This window comes from Candoia aspera, chromosome 1, assembly GCF_035149785.1.
Source record: "Candoia aspera isolate rCanAsp1 chromosome 1, rCanAsp1.hap2, whole genome shotgun sequence".
NCBI classification, from domain to species: Eukaryota; Metazoa; Chordata; class Lepidosauria; order Squamata; family Boidae; genus Candoia; species Candoia aspera.
Window position 1 is genome coordinate 97,869,907 of NC_086153.1, and position 16,030 is coordinate 97,885,936.

At 37.3% G+C, this 16,030-nt stretch overlaps 1 protein-coding gene across 1 annotated transcript in view; it reads right to left on the reverse strand.

The window, feature by feature from the left end:
* The window catches only part of NKAIN2 (sodium/potassium transporting ATPase interacting 2), a 596,169-nt gene that overhangs the window by 307,525 nt on the left and 272,614 nt on the right, over positions 1 to 16,030 (reverse strand). Inside the window, exon 2 of the mRNA XM_063310512.1 lies at positions 13,781 to 13,918. Within this exon, the coding sequence (XP_063166582.1) occupies positions 13,781 to 13,918 (138 nt within the window). The remainder of the gene's footprint in view (positions 1 to 13,780; positions 13,919 to 16,030) is intronic.

The window sequence follows — 16,030 nt, forward strand, 5'->3', positions numbered from 1 at the left end:
GAGCCCTTCTGGGTTATTTTCCCTTAGGTTAGTTGAATAGCCTTAGTCTGGCAAGGTTCTGTCTACAAGGTGGGAATTATAAAGAACCAGAGTTGGAATACTGGCTCAGCATGGTTCTTGGCCTGGTTTCCAGACAGTTTCAAATTTGGGCATTTCTTTGGAAGCCATTATATATAGCATTCAAAGGAATATATTATTCTCAGGGAGGTAACAGTACTATTACTTACTATGATCCTAATTTTATTATCATTTGAGATATAGATGGAGACTAAAATCATGGCATGACCAATACCTTGCTGTCACATCCTACATTTTCCTCTTCCTCTTCAATATATTTATACTTTTCTGTAAAAGCAAAATACTTATGGTATATGAACAGGTTATCTATGGGCAAAAATATAAATAAATTCACAGTGCATTTAAGTCATATACCATATTGAGACTGTTCTTAATAATAAAATATCAGGATAGAAATGTTGCAAACAAACTAGCTACACTGTAGCTCCCTGTTGCCATTTCTTCTTCATCTGGTGCTACTTTTCCAGCTACTGCATTTAGAAAGAAAGAAGATGATTTCAGCCTTAAGATAAAAGTTGTCCACAACTTTATATACTTGCAGCCTTCTTTGAGATAGCAAATGCACAAGAGTATAAGAGTATAAGGACATTCTTCTAACAATGCTCATTACCTGATCTGGCAGTCCATTCTGCATTTAATTTCTTAATGGGTAGCTCAAGTTGAGGATGTGACTCTGCTGAAGATCTAGGTTGAATGTCAGCTTCAGTGCCTCCCATTTCTTGCTGTTGACCAAACTCTGATGAATGAAACCTATGGTATGCCCATGTTACACCTCTGCTTTGCAAGGTCCAGTAGTCATCAGTTTGCTTCCAGGTGTGATTCAAAGTGCTGGTTGTTAGCTATAACGCCCTATATGTCATAGAGTTTGATTACTTGGGGGACTGCCTGTCTCCTATAACATCTGCCAAGCTGACTTGATCCTACAGGGTTGGTGCACTCTGGGTTTCTTTGATTAAACTATTTCATCTCTTAGAAACCTGCCTTCTTTGTAGCAGCCCCTGGCCTCCAGAATGAGATTCCCCTGAGATCTGGATGGCCCCCACTCTGCTGTCGTTTAGAAGAGCTGTGAAGACCTGGTTCTTCACCCATGCCTTTGGTGAGGGACAGTGAGACCCCTCACTTCATCGTACTTGCTATCTTTTATCTTTATTTTTTATGTTTATTGATTTTATTGTGATTTCTTTGTTGACTGTTGTGAGCCACCCAGAGTTGTTGAGAGTTGGGCAGCATATAAGTATAATAATGTACTATGATTATCATTATCACCTGTTCCTGTAATTGCAGGACCTAGATGTGCCTGCATTCTTGTTATCTGGATCTTACATTTCCTTAATTTAAGTTCTACCCACCCAAATTGTGCCTGATATACATAGATTAATTATTAATGATAGGGACAAGTCCCTCTTGCAATATTCCAGGGAATGTAAAAAAACATGCTCAATCTCAGTCAATCAGTATTGCAGGGAAAATATGTTTCTTGGCCCCTATTTGAGCAACCAGGAAGTCATGACAGCTTTCCTTCTTGCCCCTTTTTTGCATTTCCCTAACCTTTCAGAAATACTACCAAAATTCAGTGACAAATTGCTGATTTCTTCTGCTGCAGTTTTTGTTCTTTTTAAAATTTAGATAAGAACTAAATGAGTGTATTACGCTTCTTAAGCCCAAGATGTCTATATTGCCTTTTAAAATCCTCCAAACTCTTATTTACTCCAATACTAATAAAATCCAGTACTAGTAAAATCATTGCTATGCTTCATGTGGGCTTTGGAGACTATTTTTTAAGGGTCCCCCAGCTGCAAAAAAAAAAAAAAAAAAAATCTTGTTCCTGAGCTAAGGGATGAAGTCACCTGAGGGTGAGAAGGTGGCTAACCTGCTTGCTTGCCCAAGCAACTGTTGAAATAGATTGGTGCAGCTATATGTGTGTATGCATCTACAGTGAAGAAAGAGATGGACCATGACTATACTTTGAGCACAATTTCTTGTCATTACATATTCTGGGGTGTATGAAGAATGAAGGGGAGGGGAGTTAGATCCACCAGTGGTTCTAATTCTGCTGGCTGATAGGCACAATTATATTCAAATTCATTATCCCACATGCTTTCTGTTGAGGAATGGTCAGTCTCTTCTCATCTTACGAACCTTTAGTCTTGCAGAGAAGACAGTATTTCTTTTGCCTTTGGTCCTTCTCTCTCTCTCTCTCTCTCTTGCTCACCTCATAGGCATTCACTAGAAACCACAATAGCATCACATGCATCATGACATTATTGTGCAAACCAATTATTTGCATCATTTGCACAATTACATTATAACCCTCCTTTCTCTCTGTGGACATTCATGTCATTCTCACTGCACCTAAATTTTCATAAGCAATGAACTACCATACTAGTATACTGATGTCCCACTGCTTTGCCGTATGACATTCATTTCACTACAAGGACAGTTATTACAGGTACCAATCTAAAGGGCATCTCAAACACTGAATGGGTTTTCTTCTGTAAAACTAAAGAACAATGGCCAGACATAACCGGCTGGGGAATCCAGGAGACTAGAAATGTATTTATTTTTAATTTATTTAATAAATTTATATGGCTGCCCAACTCACACATAGTGACTCTGTTTATTTAATATGACTTCTTGGAATGAGTAGGCTACCTCATCAGAGGAATGAACTGCATTGTCTACAAAGTACATGAAAATGTTAATATTTATCAGTAATCTTTATGTGTCAGAACAACAATGGTACATTCTGAATTTCAGATTTGGTTATTAAATAATTTTTATCCTTATCTTCTCATTTCCCAGTAATGGATGATACATGAAAGAGTTAATTAATACATATCCAGAAATAACTTCACATTTGAGATCCAATTATTCCTGCTTTCCTTCTCACCTCAGTATCACATCAGGATATTATGAAGTTATGAATGATTTTCCACAAATTTTCTTCCATGTAAGTGTAATTTCTCTAATGGTTTGTAAAGATACTGTTTAAAATATTCATCAAAACAAATGAATATTCCAATTATCAGAATAAATAATACATTATTTTCTTATATAATTGTTGGCAAAATGGAATTGATTTAAATACATCTTCTCCAGCAAATGTAAGTGTTTTGGTCTGTGTAATCTCTGTAGCTAGTTTACAGCACCTTATAAATGGAAAAATGTATAAAGACATTTTGGACTTCCGGTGGGGACAATGGCAGATTGAGCTGGTTTTTTCTGCTGTCTGTGGACTGACCTGTCAGAGTGGCTTTTTTTCTTGGGCTCAGGCAGGCTTCCTTTGAGCCCAGAAGCATTGTCCGGATTAAGGAGAACCCCGGGAATTACCCCACGTGTTCTCCGGACAGCTGGTCACAGCCAGAAGACTGCAAAACAGTGTTTTGCAATCAACTGGTAAGCGATCAGCTGGGAGGTGGGGTGTCATCTTCTTCCCAAGCCTCTCTGAAGCCAAAATGGACCTTAAAGCTGCCCACCCCATTTCTGTAGCACTAAGGTTTTTTTTGTTTGAATTTTACCAAAGAGAGGCTTTCTACAACAAAGAAATGTGGAATCTCTTGGTGACTTTCATTATTTTTGAAAATTATTAACTTGGTAATTTGGCTTTTTATATATAATTTGTTAAATTGAGACTTAAAGAATTTTAGTTTTTTAATTGTTTTTTATTAAAATGATTTTTGAGGAATATAAAACTTTCTCTTCTTCGTTGAATCTGCGGCTTGGAGTTCTGATCTATTTGCTTCACTTTCCTGTGGGAATGCTGTTTGTTCTTACTTTTCATTTTCCTGATTGGCCACACCAGAGATAAAAAGGCTGGTGAGAGTGTTCAGTTTTACAGTGTTAATGACTTTACCTTCCTGAGGCACTAGAGGGGGCCATAATCTATCTTACTGTTAAGAAATATGGAGAAAATTAATTTGGTATTTAAAGATCTCTACAATACTGTTATTCAAGTCTTGGAGCATTTCTCAGAATTTGAGGAGTCCAATTTGTCACAAGAATCAAGAGAAACTGGTAAGGCCGAAAACTACCTTACGACTAAAGTGGCTTCTCCAAAGAAAAATATGAGAATTGGTTACTTAAGTTTAAATAGTCAAAGGAAAATTGAGTTGCCAAAAGTTGAAGATAAGAAGACAGTGTTGCCACCACACCATGATCAAGAAAGAGAATTAAATTCTAGAGGCTGGAAGATTTTGGACAAATATTTGGGCTTTTTAAAGCAGGTTGAAGAATCTGAAATTGACAGGAAGAAAGCTCTGTACATAATAGGGAGACATGTAAATGCCTTGGTTTACTCTGAAGTGGGATAATTGTATAAACATTTTTATCAGGACGGTTTCTTAAAGGTTTGGATAAATGGTTATGCTGTTTTGAAAATTCCTACATTTTTGGTAAATGCCTAGCTTATTGCTTAAATGTGGTTATCAAGATAGTTTTTTAAGGGTTTAGATAAATGTTTGTGCTGTTTGGATAATTCTTATATTTTTGGTTAATGTTAGTTTAGTTGGCAGAGAGGAGCACATTATAGCGAAGAAGGCCAGTGTTTGTTACTATATGACGTTCCAAATTATGATTGAAGGGTTTTATGTGTTTTTCTTTAACTGGGAGGGTAACTTTGTTTTAGAAGGGAATGTAATAATGAGAATTTAAATGCTTTATAGAAATAATGTTTAATATGGAGTAAGGGATTGATATTGATTTATGTATGTCTTTGTTATAGAAAGTCGGAAGTCACTTTGTAGTAGTTTGTTTTGTGTTTTTTCACACCTTTTTAATTCTTTTTTCTTTGTAGGCTTCTTTGTTCCAATCTTTTTAGTTTTTATGTTTATTTTGAAAATGCTTTAATAAAGTTTTCTTAAAAAAGGAAGAAAAATGTATAAAGAAGTTTCAAATGATTTACTCATGTTCAAATGTAATTATGCAATAGAATGCATAATTAAATGCATATCAAATGCAATAGAAGGGAACTGCCATGAAGATACTTAATTGGTTGGCTTTTTACCACATCTAATTTCTAAACTACAGGTAATCCTCGTGTAGTTACTACCTCGTACAGCAACTGTTCACAGTTACAACAGTGATGAAAAAGTAACCTTATGACCAATCCTCATGTTTATGACCTTTGCAGGTCTGTAAAGCAAAGGAAAGCAGAAGTAAGATTGTAAGCACAATTGTGGCTTCACTTAGCAACTGCTTTAATTAACAACAAAGTTGCCAGTCCCAATTGTGGTCACTAAATGAGGACTATCTGTACAGAGTGACAAGAACCAAACTTAGTAGCATGGTCTCTTATGCTCTGCATGATATTTATTTATTATGGTACAAGTTGCAAAGAAAACCATGCTATTTAGGAAAAAATAATTCTTTTGTCAGAGTGGATAAAGTGCCATATCAGTAGCCATTTATAATGCATGCAATATCTGCAAACTTCACTGAACATCAGATGCTACTGCACTGAGATTCTTATTACTTTAAATTTGATATTTATTTATTATCTGCCATAGGGCTCCTCTGACAGGAATCTGTGCGGCCTTATCATTGTGCCTATGCATAGACAATAAACCATAAAACAAATCTCTATATAATCTGCACAATTTACAACTAAACTACGGAAATTGTGGGAAATTGGAATTTTGGGGCATCCTAACTGCTGTGTTTCACACTATGCATGTTTTTTATCTTGCTTTTCAATGTCAGCTGTAAAATGTTTCTTTCCAGGGAATAGCATGCATGACAACAAAGGTGGTGTGAAAAAGTAATTTGCTGTTTTCCCTGCAGACCACTAGAAAGCTGAACAAGTTGCTAAAAAAGTAAGTATAGAGAAAGATCAAAATGGCAAGATTTACAGGGAACTCAGTGCATAAGTTCAAGGAAGGGAAGACAGAATAAAACAAAAGCAAAGTCAAAGGATGCCAGCCAGTACTTCTCTACACAAAGCAATGTGGCTGCAAAGGTATTGTGACTGCCCTATATGTGTCTCAGAGCATGATTATAAAGCAACAAGAGACAACTTCCCTCTCCAAGAGAAAGGATGTGAATCACATTAAGGAGAAAAGGACCAGAAAATATGGCGGAATTGCATGGGGGTTGTGCAAGGGCAGTTTGTGGAAGAAGAACGAAGGCAAATCCTTTGTCCAAACAATAAGATCTACCCATATATTTATGTATGTGCCTACTCATATGTCAGTCCATTTTATTTCTGCATTAATCTGCAATGTTTTTAATTTTCCAAAAAACTCATATTTAACTATGCAATTATGAAGATGTTTTCCCTTCAAGTATACAATCCCAATTGTATTTTATCTCACAACAAACATTTCTCCATGGATTCCAATACTTTTTTTTTACAGCTGAAAACTGTCATATTCAGAGAAGTGCAAACCCCAACTGGCATAGTATAGCTTAAACAGCCTTTCTCAGCTCTAACTAGTGGTCCCTGGGATTGAACATGACAGCTTTTATATGCAAAGCATATGTTCTACCATTGCATTATATTTTCCCCCAGGAAGAGTAGAAGAGTTAAGTTACCCATTCCACAGTAACGGAAAAGAAAGTAGGATTTCACATGGACGCTTAGGCATGATCTCTACTTCACAGTATCATAAATAAATAAATAAAGGCGGGATAGACAATAGATAAAATAAATAAATAAATTAGGCATATCCATTCAACCAAGATCTGCATGCACAGGAATCCAACCAACAATTAGGCTCAAGGAACTGAGCAACTGTCACCTGCTGGATTCCTTCTGAGAATTTAGAAAACCTCTTCCGAATGCAGCTACCAGCCACCTAGCAGGCCTCTAAAGGCTTTGGAAAAGGAATCCAGCAGGACTCTTATTTGTTGAGGCCACCACATGTTGTGCCTGGGCTCTTTGAGAATGTGTGAAGGACATTTCCATCACGTTTTAAAAATCTCAGGGGATGTGCCTCTAAAGATGCCTAGCCCCTGAAGCCAATGTCTTGGGATTACTCCTGTTCAGTATTTTGGGCAAGGGTTAAACTTGCAATGGTGTCTTTCATGACATCAAGACACGAAGGCAGCAGGCACGTGCTATGCTTTATTACAGAGTTTTGGATGTCTTTATTTTTTTTTATTTATTTATCAAATTTATCACCACCCATCTCCCCCACAAGGATGAAGTTTAAAACAAGTTATCCCAGGAATCCTCCTCTTGACTCTTCTATTTTTATATCCAATTCTGTATTTTAAAGCTTTAATTTTTAAAAAAATAAAGCTTTCCCCCCCATATATAACATAATGTTTGAAGCTCTGTATGGATGTGGTAGAAGAAGGCTGTTTCCAAGAACAGACAGGTACAGAGGACTACAGTAAATGGTGTTGGTGTAAACTAGATTTAGTCATTATCTTACTTTGTGCTTTTATTTTCTTTGATGAATTATTTCTTGCTCATTTTCTGTGAACTGCAAAATACTGCTTATCCCAAAAAGGAACTACCTTAAAGATATAGAAGTATGTCATAATAATGAATAGGACTTGAATCCACAAGTCATGAGGAGAGGGAAAAAAAACATTTTTCTTTTCCACCAAAATAACAATGGAATGAAAAGTGATACATTTTAGGGGGTTTGGGTCCCTTCTTCCATCTCCTGGCCTGTGGTCCATAGGAACACCCTAGGAACACCAGTTAGTTAGCCCATTTATCTCAAATCATGCTAATATAATGAAGAAGTATACTTCAAACACCAGATACTCATTCAAAGATGAATGGATTTTTAACATTCCCTGCCCAATAAAGATAAAATAAAACATAAATTTAGATTTAAATAAATCAATAATCTGGTTTTGTGTTAGAAAGAAAATATGAAATACATATATTACAAATAAACCAATAAGAGAGAAATGAAAAGCTAAAATAAAAGAGAGGGGAAAGAACACATTTAAAAGGTTTATTTGGAAGTCTCACTGAACTCAATAAAGTTTACTTCGAAGCATTTGAGTTTAAGATTGCAGTTTAAAGCCAATTATGATAATTTACAATCTTCACCTACAAATCCATATTAGCTACTGAAACTCAAGCAGTGATTTGCATAGCAGTAATTAAAGCAGTATCTTAGATTTTATAAGTAGAAAGATAGACTAATTTAACTGCTAATCTCCAGATGAAAGTTGGGCATTCATTTGCTTATTTTTCCTGTCTAAGAGGTTTGGGGGAAAAGGCCTTTAACTGTTACCTGCAGTAACACAGCTTTTAGACTTAACTAACAAAGAGGCTCTGGTTTTATAAATCCAAACTTAATGCTGTTTTAAAAGGAGAGTGTTGATGCATCAAGGAAGACATTCTCAGAAATAGTCAAGAAATGCTGCTTATGTGACCTTGCATTAAAGGTGGGCAATTATTTTCCTTTCAGCGTCACTCATTTTTGCATTTTCCACCCTAGACATAAATTTATTTTGCTCATTTCTACACTTCATGAATTCAATCCCGCTACCTTAAAAAAACAAAACACTGGTTGAAAATTCATAACATATCAGTCTTTAAAAGCACTTTCTAATTTGCATATGTTTCATAAATATTAGAGTTTTCTTTAATATTATTCCTATCATATATACTTTCCCAAATATACCTATTCTGTATATACTTCCTTCAGTATATGAATTTTGGTGTTTGTATATTTTTTGAATTCTGCAAATCTACTTTGGTTCTCACAAGGGTTTGGGAAGGAGGAATTTGCTGAGTTTTTATAACCATTCAAACCAAATACATTTTTCCATTTCCCCACCTTGTATAAATATGAAAGAGAGAGATAGGATTGTTGCTTTAGTGTTTTTTGAATTAGTATCTGTAGGACCAGCCTGTAAATAAACTGAAGTTCTATTCTCAAGGTAACTATTACAGACTCAAGTATTTACATTTCAAAGCATAGGACTATATTCAATATTATATGAGTACTCTTCCACTTGTATTTGCAGAAATTCCCATAGGTCTCCTTCTTTTCCATGTGTGGAAATACAAATTATCCTGGAAAGTTCTCTAGGCCTCTGGATATGAAGGATGGTATGGGAGTATGAAGGTCCAGTTCTGCTGGAAGGACAAATTTGCAATCAAATTTTCATATATTGGGGAGTTGGGAAGAAAATAATTCACGTTCTCTAGTAGACTGGCTTCCAATCAATGCTTCCAAACTGCATTACCAGGTAAGTATGCCAGAGACAGAAAAGGCCATGAAGAGAGAATAAGCACAACCAATCTATAAACCAATGTAAGTAGAAAAAGCTGGCTCTGTCTGTGCCAAGAAAACTATCCTTTTCAAGTGCTCCTTTTTACATGGAGACAGAATGACACTGCATTAAGCAGCTCCAACTCCATGCCAAGCATGTTCATACTTAGCAAATGTATAGACAAGAATGCTCTGTAGATGTGTTCTAATTAACATGTATACCTCAGAAATGTAAGTTACTATTTCAGTATCATTCCTCTGACATGTTAATTTTAATCCACATGAGCATCAGGCTGGCATCTATACTACTCCCAGGAGTGAACAGAGAGACTCAGAACATCCAGGGATCATTATGTAAAATTAGGACAGTAGATTTGCTGCATGGATCTTCCATTATATTTGGCAAAGACAGAGTATCAAAGACAAGCACTTCTAGTTTTGAGAATGATTTCTTTATCCTTGTGTGACAATGCTTGTAACCTGTGAATCACCCACATAGTTCATTGACCTGTGCTTTATCCAGTATAAAGGGCTATATATTTAGTACAGAAGGAGATTGCTTGTAAAAATGTCAAGAACCAACAGCCACAGTGATGCTGTTTTGAAGGACTTATTCTAACAGAAGGAAACTGTTAAAATGCATGTATATTAGGAGAACTTTCATTATAATTTGGAAGAAAATCATGAATTAACTATATACTATTAAAACTCTCATTGTGTTTATCTGTTTATGCCTTCAAGTTAGCCCATATGGTGCAGCATTCCACTTCAACAAGTTTTGAATCAAGGTACCTAAAATCCACTAAATTAAAGAATGTGTAAAAAGTCTGGGACCCATTACTCCTGTGGAATTGAAATTACCACAATGTTTGCAACAATTTTTTTTTTGCAAAGCTGTGGCCGTTGCAGCATCCCCTGCAGTCACATGATCATGATTTCTGACTCTCCCTTCCAGCTTCCCACAAGCAAAGTCAATGGGGAAGCCGGCAGGAAGTCGGAAGTCGCTCCCACTCCCACTGCTTTTTTGCCACCCTGTGGTGATTCTGTTTATCCGTTGAGGTAAGTAAATACTGAACTTATTACTGAAGTTCACTTGCCACTACAATTATTTTTCTATTTATGACATATATTCTTCTCAAGATGATCATGGGATCATCCAGCACTGGGGTAAAAAAAAATATGGTAAGCCTAAAATTCAATGTTCATTCTGGTCACATTAGACTGCACTACCTTTCTCTCAAAGGATGACCCAATGATCACAGGGTTGTCTAGTGTTTTATAATAATGTCAATAATTCAGAATGATTCTATGAAGAAATAATTCGTTTGGTGGAGGAAAGTGTTTCAGAGCTGGACTTCAATAAAGGAGAATGATAAATATAAGTAACACAAGACATGATTCTTGAAGACATAAAGCAAAGGAGTAGACACCTGACTTGTTAGTCAAATTGATGTATGCAGAAAAAAAATCTATAGTATTGGCAGGGGTGTCAATGGTGGTAAAGCTACAGAAATTCTTCCAGGATAGTATAAACTACACAGTACAGTTAAATAAACTGGCTTGGTAAAATATTTGTGATAGGATATTCTATCATACCAGTTTTATTATGAAAAATGTGTTTATTAAGGGTACAATTCAAATCAAACCATTGTGGATAGGGAGTCTTGAGGAAGGAACTCTTAACTATTGCAATTAGCCACGCTAAGCTTGGTGTGACTGTAGCCAGAATTAAATGAAAACTTTACTTCTAGACTAAACCTTCAAAATGCTTTGTGGTAATGAAATATATTTTGCCCTTTAGAAGCAACCCTAAGCAACAAATGAATGTCCACCAGAAGAATAATATTCGAAGAGAGCCTGTCCGTGACATTCCAAATCATATCAGACGTTCTCAAAATATATGTTGGATGTTGATTATGTTTTCTGACTACCATGTTGGATTTTCAAACACAGCCTCTATGTAAACCTGATACCCATGACTGTTTGCCTGGTAAGCCATAAGACAAGGCAAGTACTCTTCAACTGGTCATGATCATGGTCCTTCTTCCCCTTCATAGGCAGAAGGTAAATACCTCTCAACCAGCCCTGAAACTGTCCTTAATCTGAGAACTTGAAAGACATAGAAAAAAAACAAGCTAAGCATGAGGGAAATAATTAACAACTAAGTTTGCTATGCACTAAAGGGAAGTCAGCTGAAGGGAAGTCAACTAGATCCATTTCAGCTGGGCTGCAGACTAGGATATAGTATGGCAGTAGCATTGGTTGTGCTTGTTGTGGGGCCAGGATGGGGGTGGTACACTCATCTTTGGGCTCCTTGATCTCTCAGCAGTTTTTGATACCATCAACCATGGTATCCTTCTGAAGCAACTGTGGGGGTTGGGAGTAGGAGGCACCATGTTGCAGATGTTCACCTCTTTCCTCAGTGGTTGATTCCAGATGGTGTTCATGGGAGGGGAGAGTTTGCACCCACGGCCCCTCCTTTGTGCCCTGTGTGAAATGTTCTCTCCCTTCCTGTTTAACGACTACATGAAACCACTAGGTGAAGTCTTCCATTGGTTCAGGGTCTGGCATCATCAGTATGCAGATAGTACCCATTTTTACATCTCTATCCTGGGCTGTGTGAGTGAAGCTACTGAGGTACTGACCCTGTGTCTGGAGGCTGTTCAGGTCTGGATGGAGTGGAACAGACTTCAGCTAAATCCTGACAAGACTGAGTGGCTGTGGCTGTTTGGGTCCCCTCGGCTGGAGGTGATCTTGGATGGGGTTGTACTTCCCCATTCAAGATTTATGTATGACTTGGCGGTCCTCCTGGACTCACAGCTACTGCTTGAAGAGTAGGTGGCAGCTGTGGCCAGGAGGGCCTTTGCACAGGTACATCTTGTGCACCAGGTGCCCTTTCCTCAATCGGGAAGCCCTGAAGATGGTTACTCATGCCCTGGTCACCTCACAATTGAATTACTGCAATGCACTTTACAGGAGTCTGCCCTTGAAGACTATCCTGAAGCTACAGCTGGTTCAGAATGCAGTAGCACAAGCAGTAATGGGTACTTCTCGTTGTGGCCATGTGTCACCACTGTTATGCGAGCTGCATCAGCTGCCATTTGGCTTCCAGGTGCAATTCAAGGTGCTGGTTCTTATCTTTGAAGCCCTTTGAAGACCTGGTTATCTGAGGACCACCTTTCTCCCATGGTTTCTGCCTACCCAGTACATTCAGGCAAACTGGGTGAGCTCCAGGTCTCTTCTATTATATGTTGCCATCTTGTGGGACTTACGAAACATGCCTTCTCTGTTGCGGCCCCCACTCTCTGGAACAGCATCGTCCCAGAGATATGGACAGTGCCCTCTTTCCTAGGGTTCCAAAAACCTCTTAATACATGGCTTTGGTCCCAGGCCTGGGGTTGATGTGCTTGGGAGGGTCCCTGCCATGCTTTGTTTTAATGGTTGTTTTTAGTCCAGGCTGCCTTGTTTTGTTTTGTCTATCTTTTTAACTGCTTTAATTTATTATTATATTTTGTAAGCTGCCCAAAGTCTCCTGGAGTGGGGAGCTATAAATTTAATGAAATAAATAAATAAATTCATCTTGCCTTCTGAGCACTCAGTAGCAGCTACCCAGTTCAGAAATCTGTAGTATAACTACACCTGCATTATTATGAAGGATTATATTCATAATAACTCTGAATCATCAAAGTTGCTGATAGAGTTGAAATAGCAATTGCTAAGTTCCAGCAGAGAAACTTAACCTGCTGTTATCATGGATCCTTACAGATAACATTTTCAGCAGATGTTGAAAGCTAAAAGAAGCCACCCAATCTGGTAGGCCAAGCAGTAAAAGAATAAATAAACTTAAGGCCTGACTCTGTCATCTAGGGAAATATCATCTTTGTTGGCCAGCCATCATGTATTATTCTTTAAGAGCTTTTTTTTTTTATTGCATTCCTTTTCACCTTCATCCTTTGAATACTCTTCAACTTTGATTCCTATTTTAATTCAGCTCTGAATTAGATTTCTCGCTATCATGAATAGTTTTAAGGTTACAGTTTTATGCATAGTGTCTTAAGCGTCCCACTGAGCTAGGGCCTGGATCTAAGTATCTTTTTCTCTCTGTTACCTAACCCACTCAGGCCTTCAAAAATTTATTATGGGCAGCTTCTGCAAGATTGCATAGTTATTTGTGGTTTTTATGTTTAGTTCTTTTAGGAAGACAGTAAAAGATAGGACCAGATTGTATCCCTGATTTTTCTATAAATGAAATAGCATAAATAGCTTAACTTTTCAGATATTGAAAGACCCCAGTATTTCTACATGACATTATTTAAATCCTGCTAACATACCTTTTTAAAAAATCCAGTGATCTCTGAACAGTTTGTTATGTTTTCTGTATATACAGTATTTAATCTGTCTTGATCACAGAGATTACAGATATAGATGCCTCCCGAACTACACAGATTGACTTAATGTCTCTCAATTCTTACTGCATATAGCAGGTACATTGTTAAGCATACAAGGTTAATGGTACTTACTCCTGTTATGTAGCGAGGTCTATACTGGATGGTTCCAAATAGGCCAAGTATGACTACAATAATGTGTACAAAATTTGCCAGGATTGGTGCCCACTGATAACCAAGGAAATCAAATATCTGTCTCTCCAGCACACAGACCTAGGATTAAACAACAACAGTGATTTGATTAGAATAGCTCAAGAAAAAAAGAGAAAGAAGAGAGAGAGAGAGAGAGAGAGAGAATGGGTTTTGAAGAATAGTTTCTCCATCTTCAGTACTACTATTAGAAACTTGTCCTATCACTTGCTGATGAGGTGAAAAAGACAAGGAAAAACAGATTTTTACAATAATTAACTCTTTTTGTTTTACTAAAAATGTACATTTTTTAGAGTAATAGTCCACTGAGTTCTGTTCGGCTGAAATATTCACATGGGCAGTTTTAGCAAGATACAAATCCCCATTCAGTGAGACGCTGCAGCTGAAGGCGGTGAAGCATTGATAACTTTATTATTTACCACTAGTAGGATTTCCACATCTGGAATGGGTGGCTTCTTTACAAGTCCAATATAGGTTATTTTCAGATCCAGAAACTAGGAAGTGTGAGTGAGTGTATGTGTGTGTGTGTGTATCAAAAGAAAGGGTCAGAGCCAAGTATCAGATATATGAAATTAAGATTGACCAAGTTTGCAATGCAGGTGATTGTACTGCAAAACTATTATGCTGTAAGTGCAACTGAGTGGCCTTGAGCACTTTTTACAGCCTTGAAAGAGGTTCTGAGAACTGGGTGTAATATTATGCCTTACTGAAACCATCTAAAAATCTATTGAAAAACTCAGTAAGCTATTTCTAAGACTTCTCTCCTACACTGACAATACACATACAGAGGGAGAGAGAGAGAGAGAGAGAGACTCATTGCACACATACCATCACTTAGCCAGGAACATAGCTGGAAAGTAGATCATTCAGACATTTGTCTATCAAAATGTACCAAACTCTTGGAAAGGTACAGAACTTGTTTTTCTCAGGAATGCCAAACATAGAAGGCACACTGATTGTCATTGTTGTCATTTTGTAAAGTGGAAGTCCATTTTAGCAACTGTCAAAACCCATGTAATTTTCCAGCACTACAGAATGGCATCATATGGGCTAAATGCATCACTGCTTTACCCTTCTGGTCCAAGATCTGGGGACAACAGCCCTGTTATGAAACAATATGACAACTGCCTTAGCACCATCAGCATAGATTCACAGATCAAGCACACTTGGTTCCAGTGAGCTGCTAGAAAGAGCTGAAGGAGAGAAGGGTAGAACTGCAATAAATGGTACCGAAGCCAGCCTACTTTTTGTCTGCCGCTTCCCATAGAAGAAGCTTCTCCTTAGCATTGCAAAGGATAGGAAAAAGTTCCCACCTTCACAATCTTATTTATGAAAAGTGAGAAGAGGTGTTTGTTTGATTCAGCAGACTGGCTTAGTTTTCTCATGACTACCACTATCTGTGAGATTCAGGTTTAGCTGAATCAGCTATTTTTCATACAATCCCAGAAGATGACACTGTCCTGACTGTCATCTAAAAACTAAGTAGAAGAGATCTGGTTCATACTTGAATAGCAAACCACCATTAAATCCCAGGGCTATAGACTAGACCAGGAAGTGAAAATCATATTGGAAGAAAGCTATGGTAAGCCACTTCTATAACCTTTTCAGGAAAACTATATTAGCAGATTGCTAGGAAAGCCTTTGGCCCAGGAGAGATCAGAAAAGTCACACACCAGGCATTTCTATAAAAATAATTTTATTTACAGAAAGCAAAACATATTTAAAAGCTTCTGCATTCTTACAGGCTCTCAGTGAGAGCTGCTTAACGCTCTACATGCCTACACAGAAGGGATACTGAAACTAAAACAAGTCCAGGCAAGTTCTTCCCCCCAGGTGCAAAAATTAACATCCGAAAAGGGGACAATTAAATTCAACCTCTTCACCTGGCCAAAATGATTAGTTACCATAGTAACCTTAATCTGTAGTAGAAAACATTAACAAACTATATACAGTAGATATGCCCCAATAGTCATCAGCAGTCTTTTGTCTTTACCTTCATGCACTAATGAAAAGTTGATGACATAATATGAGATGCCACTCTCTAGTCTTTAAAGTACCACAAAGTTTTTGCTGCAATAGACACACATGACTGCTTCTCTATGTTGTGATATTTTTCTGCATGACTAAGGGTAGATTTGACCCAATGCTATTTTAATATTCTAAGGATGACATAAT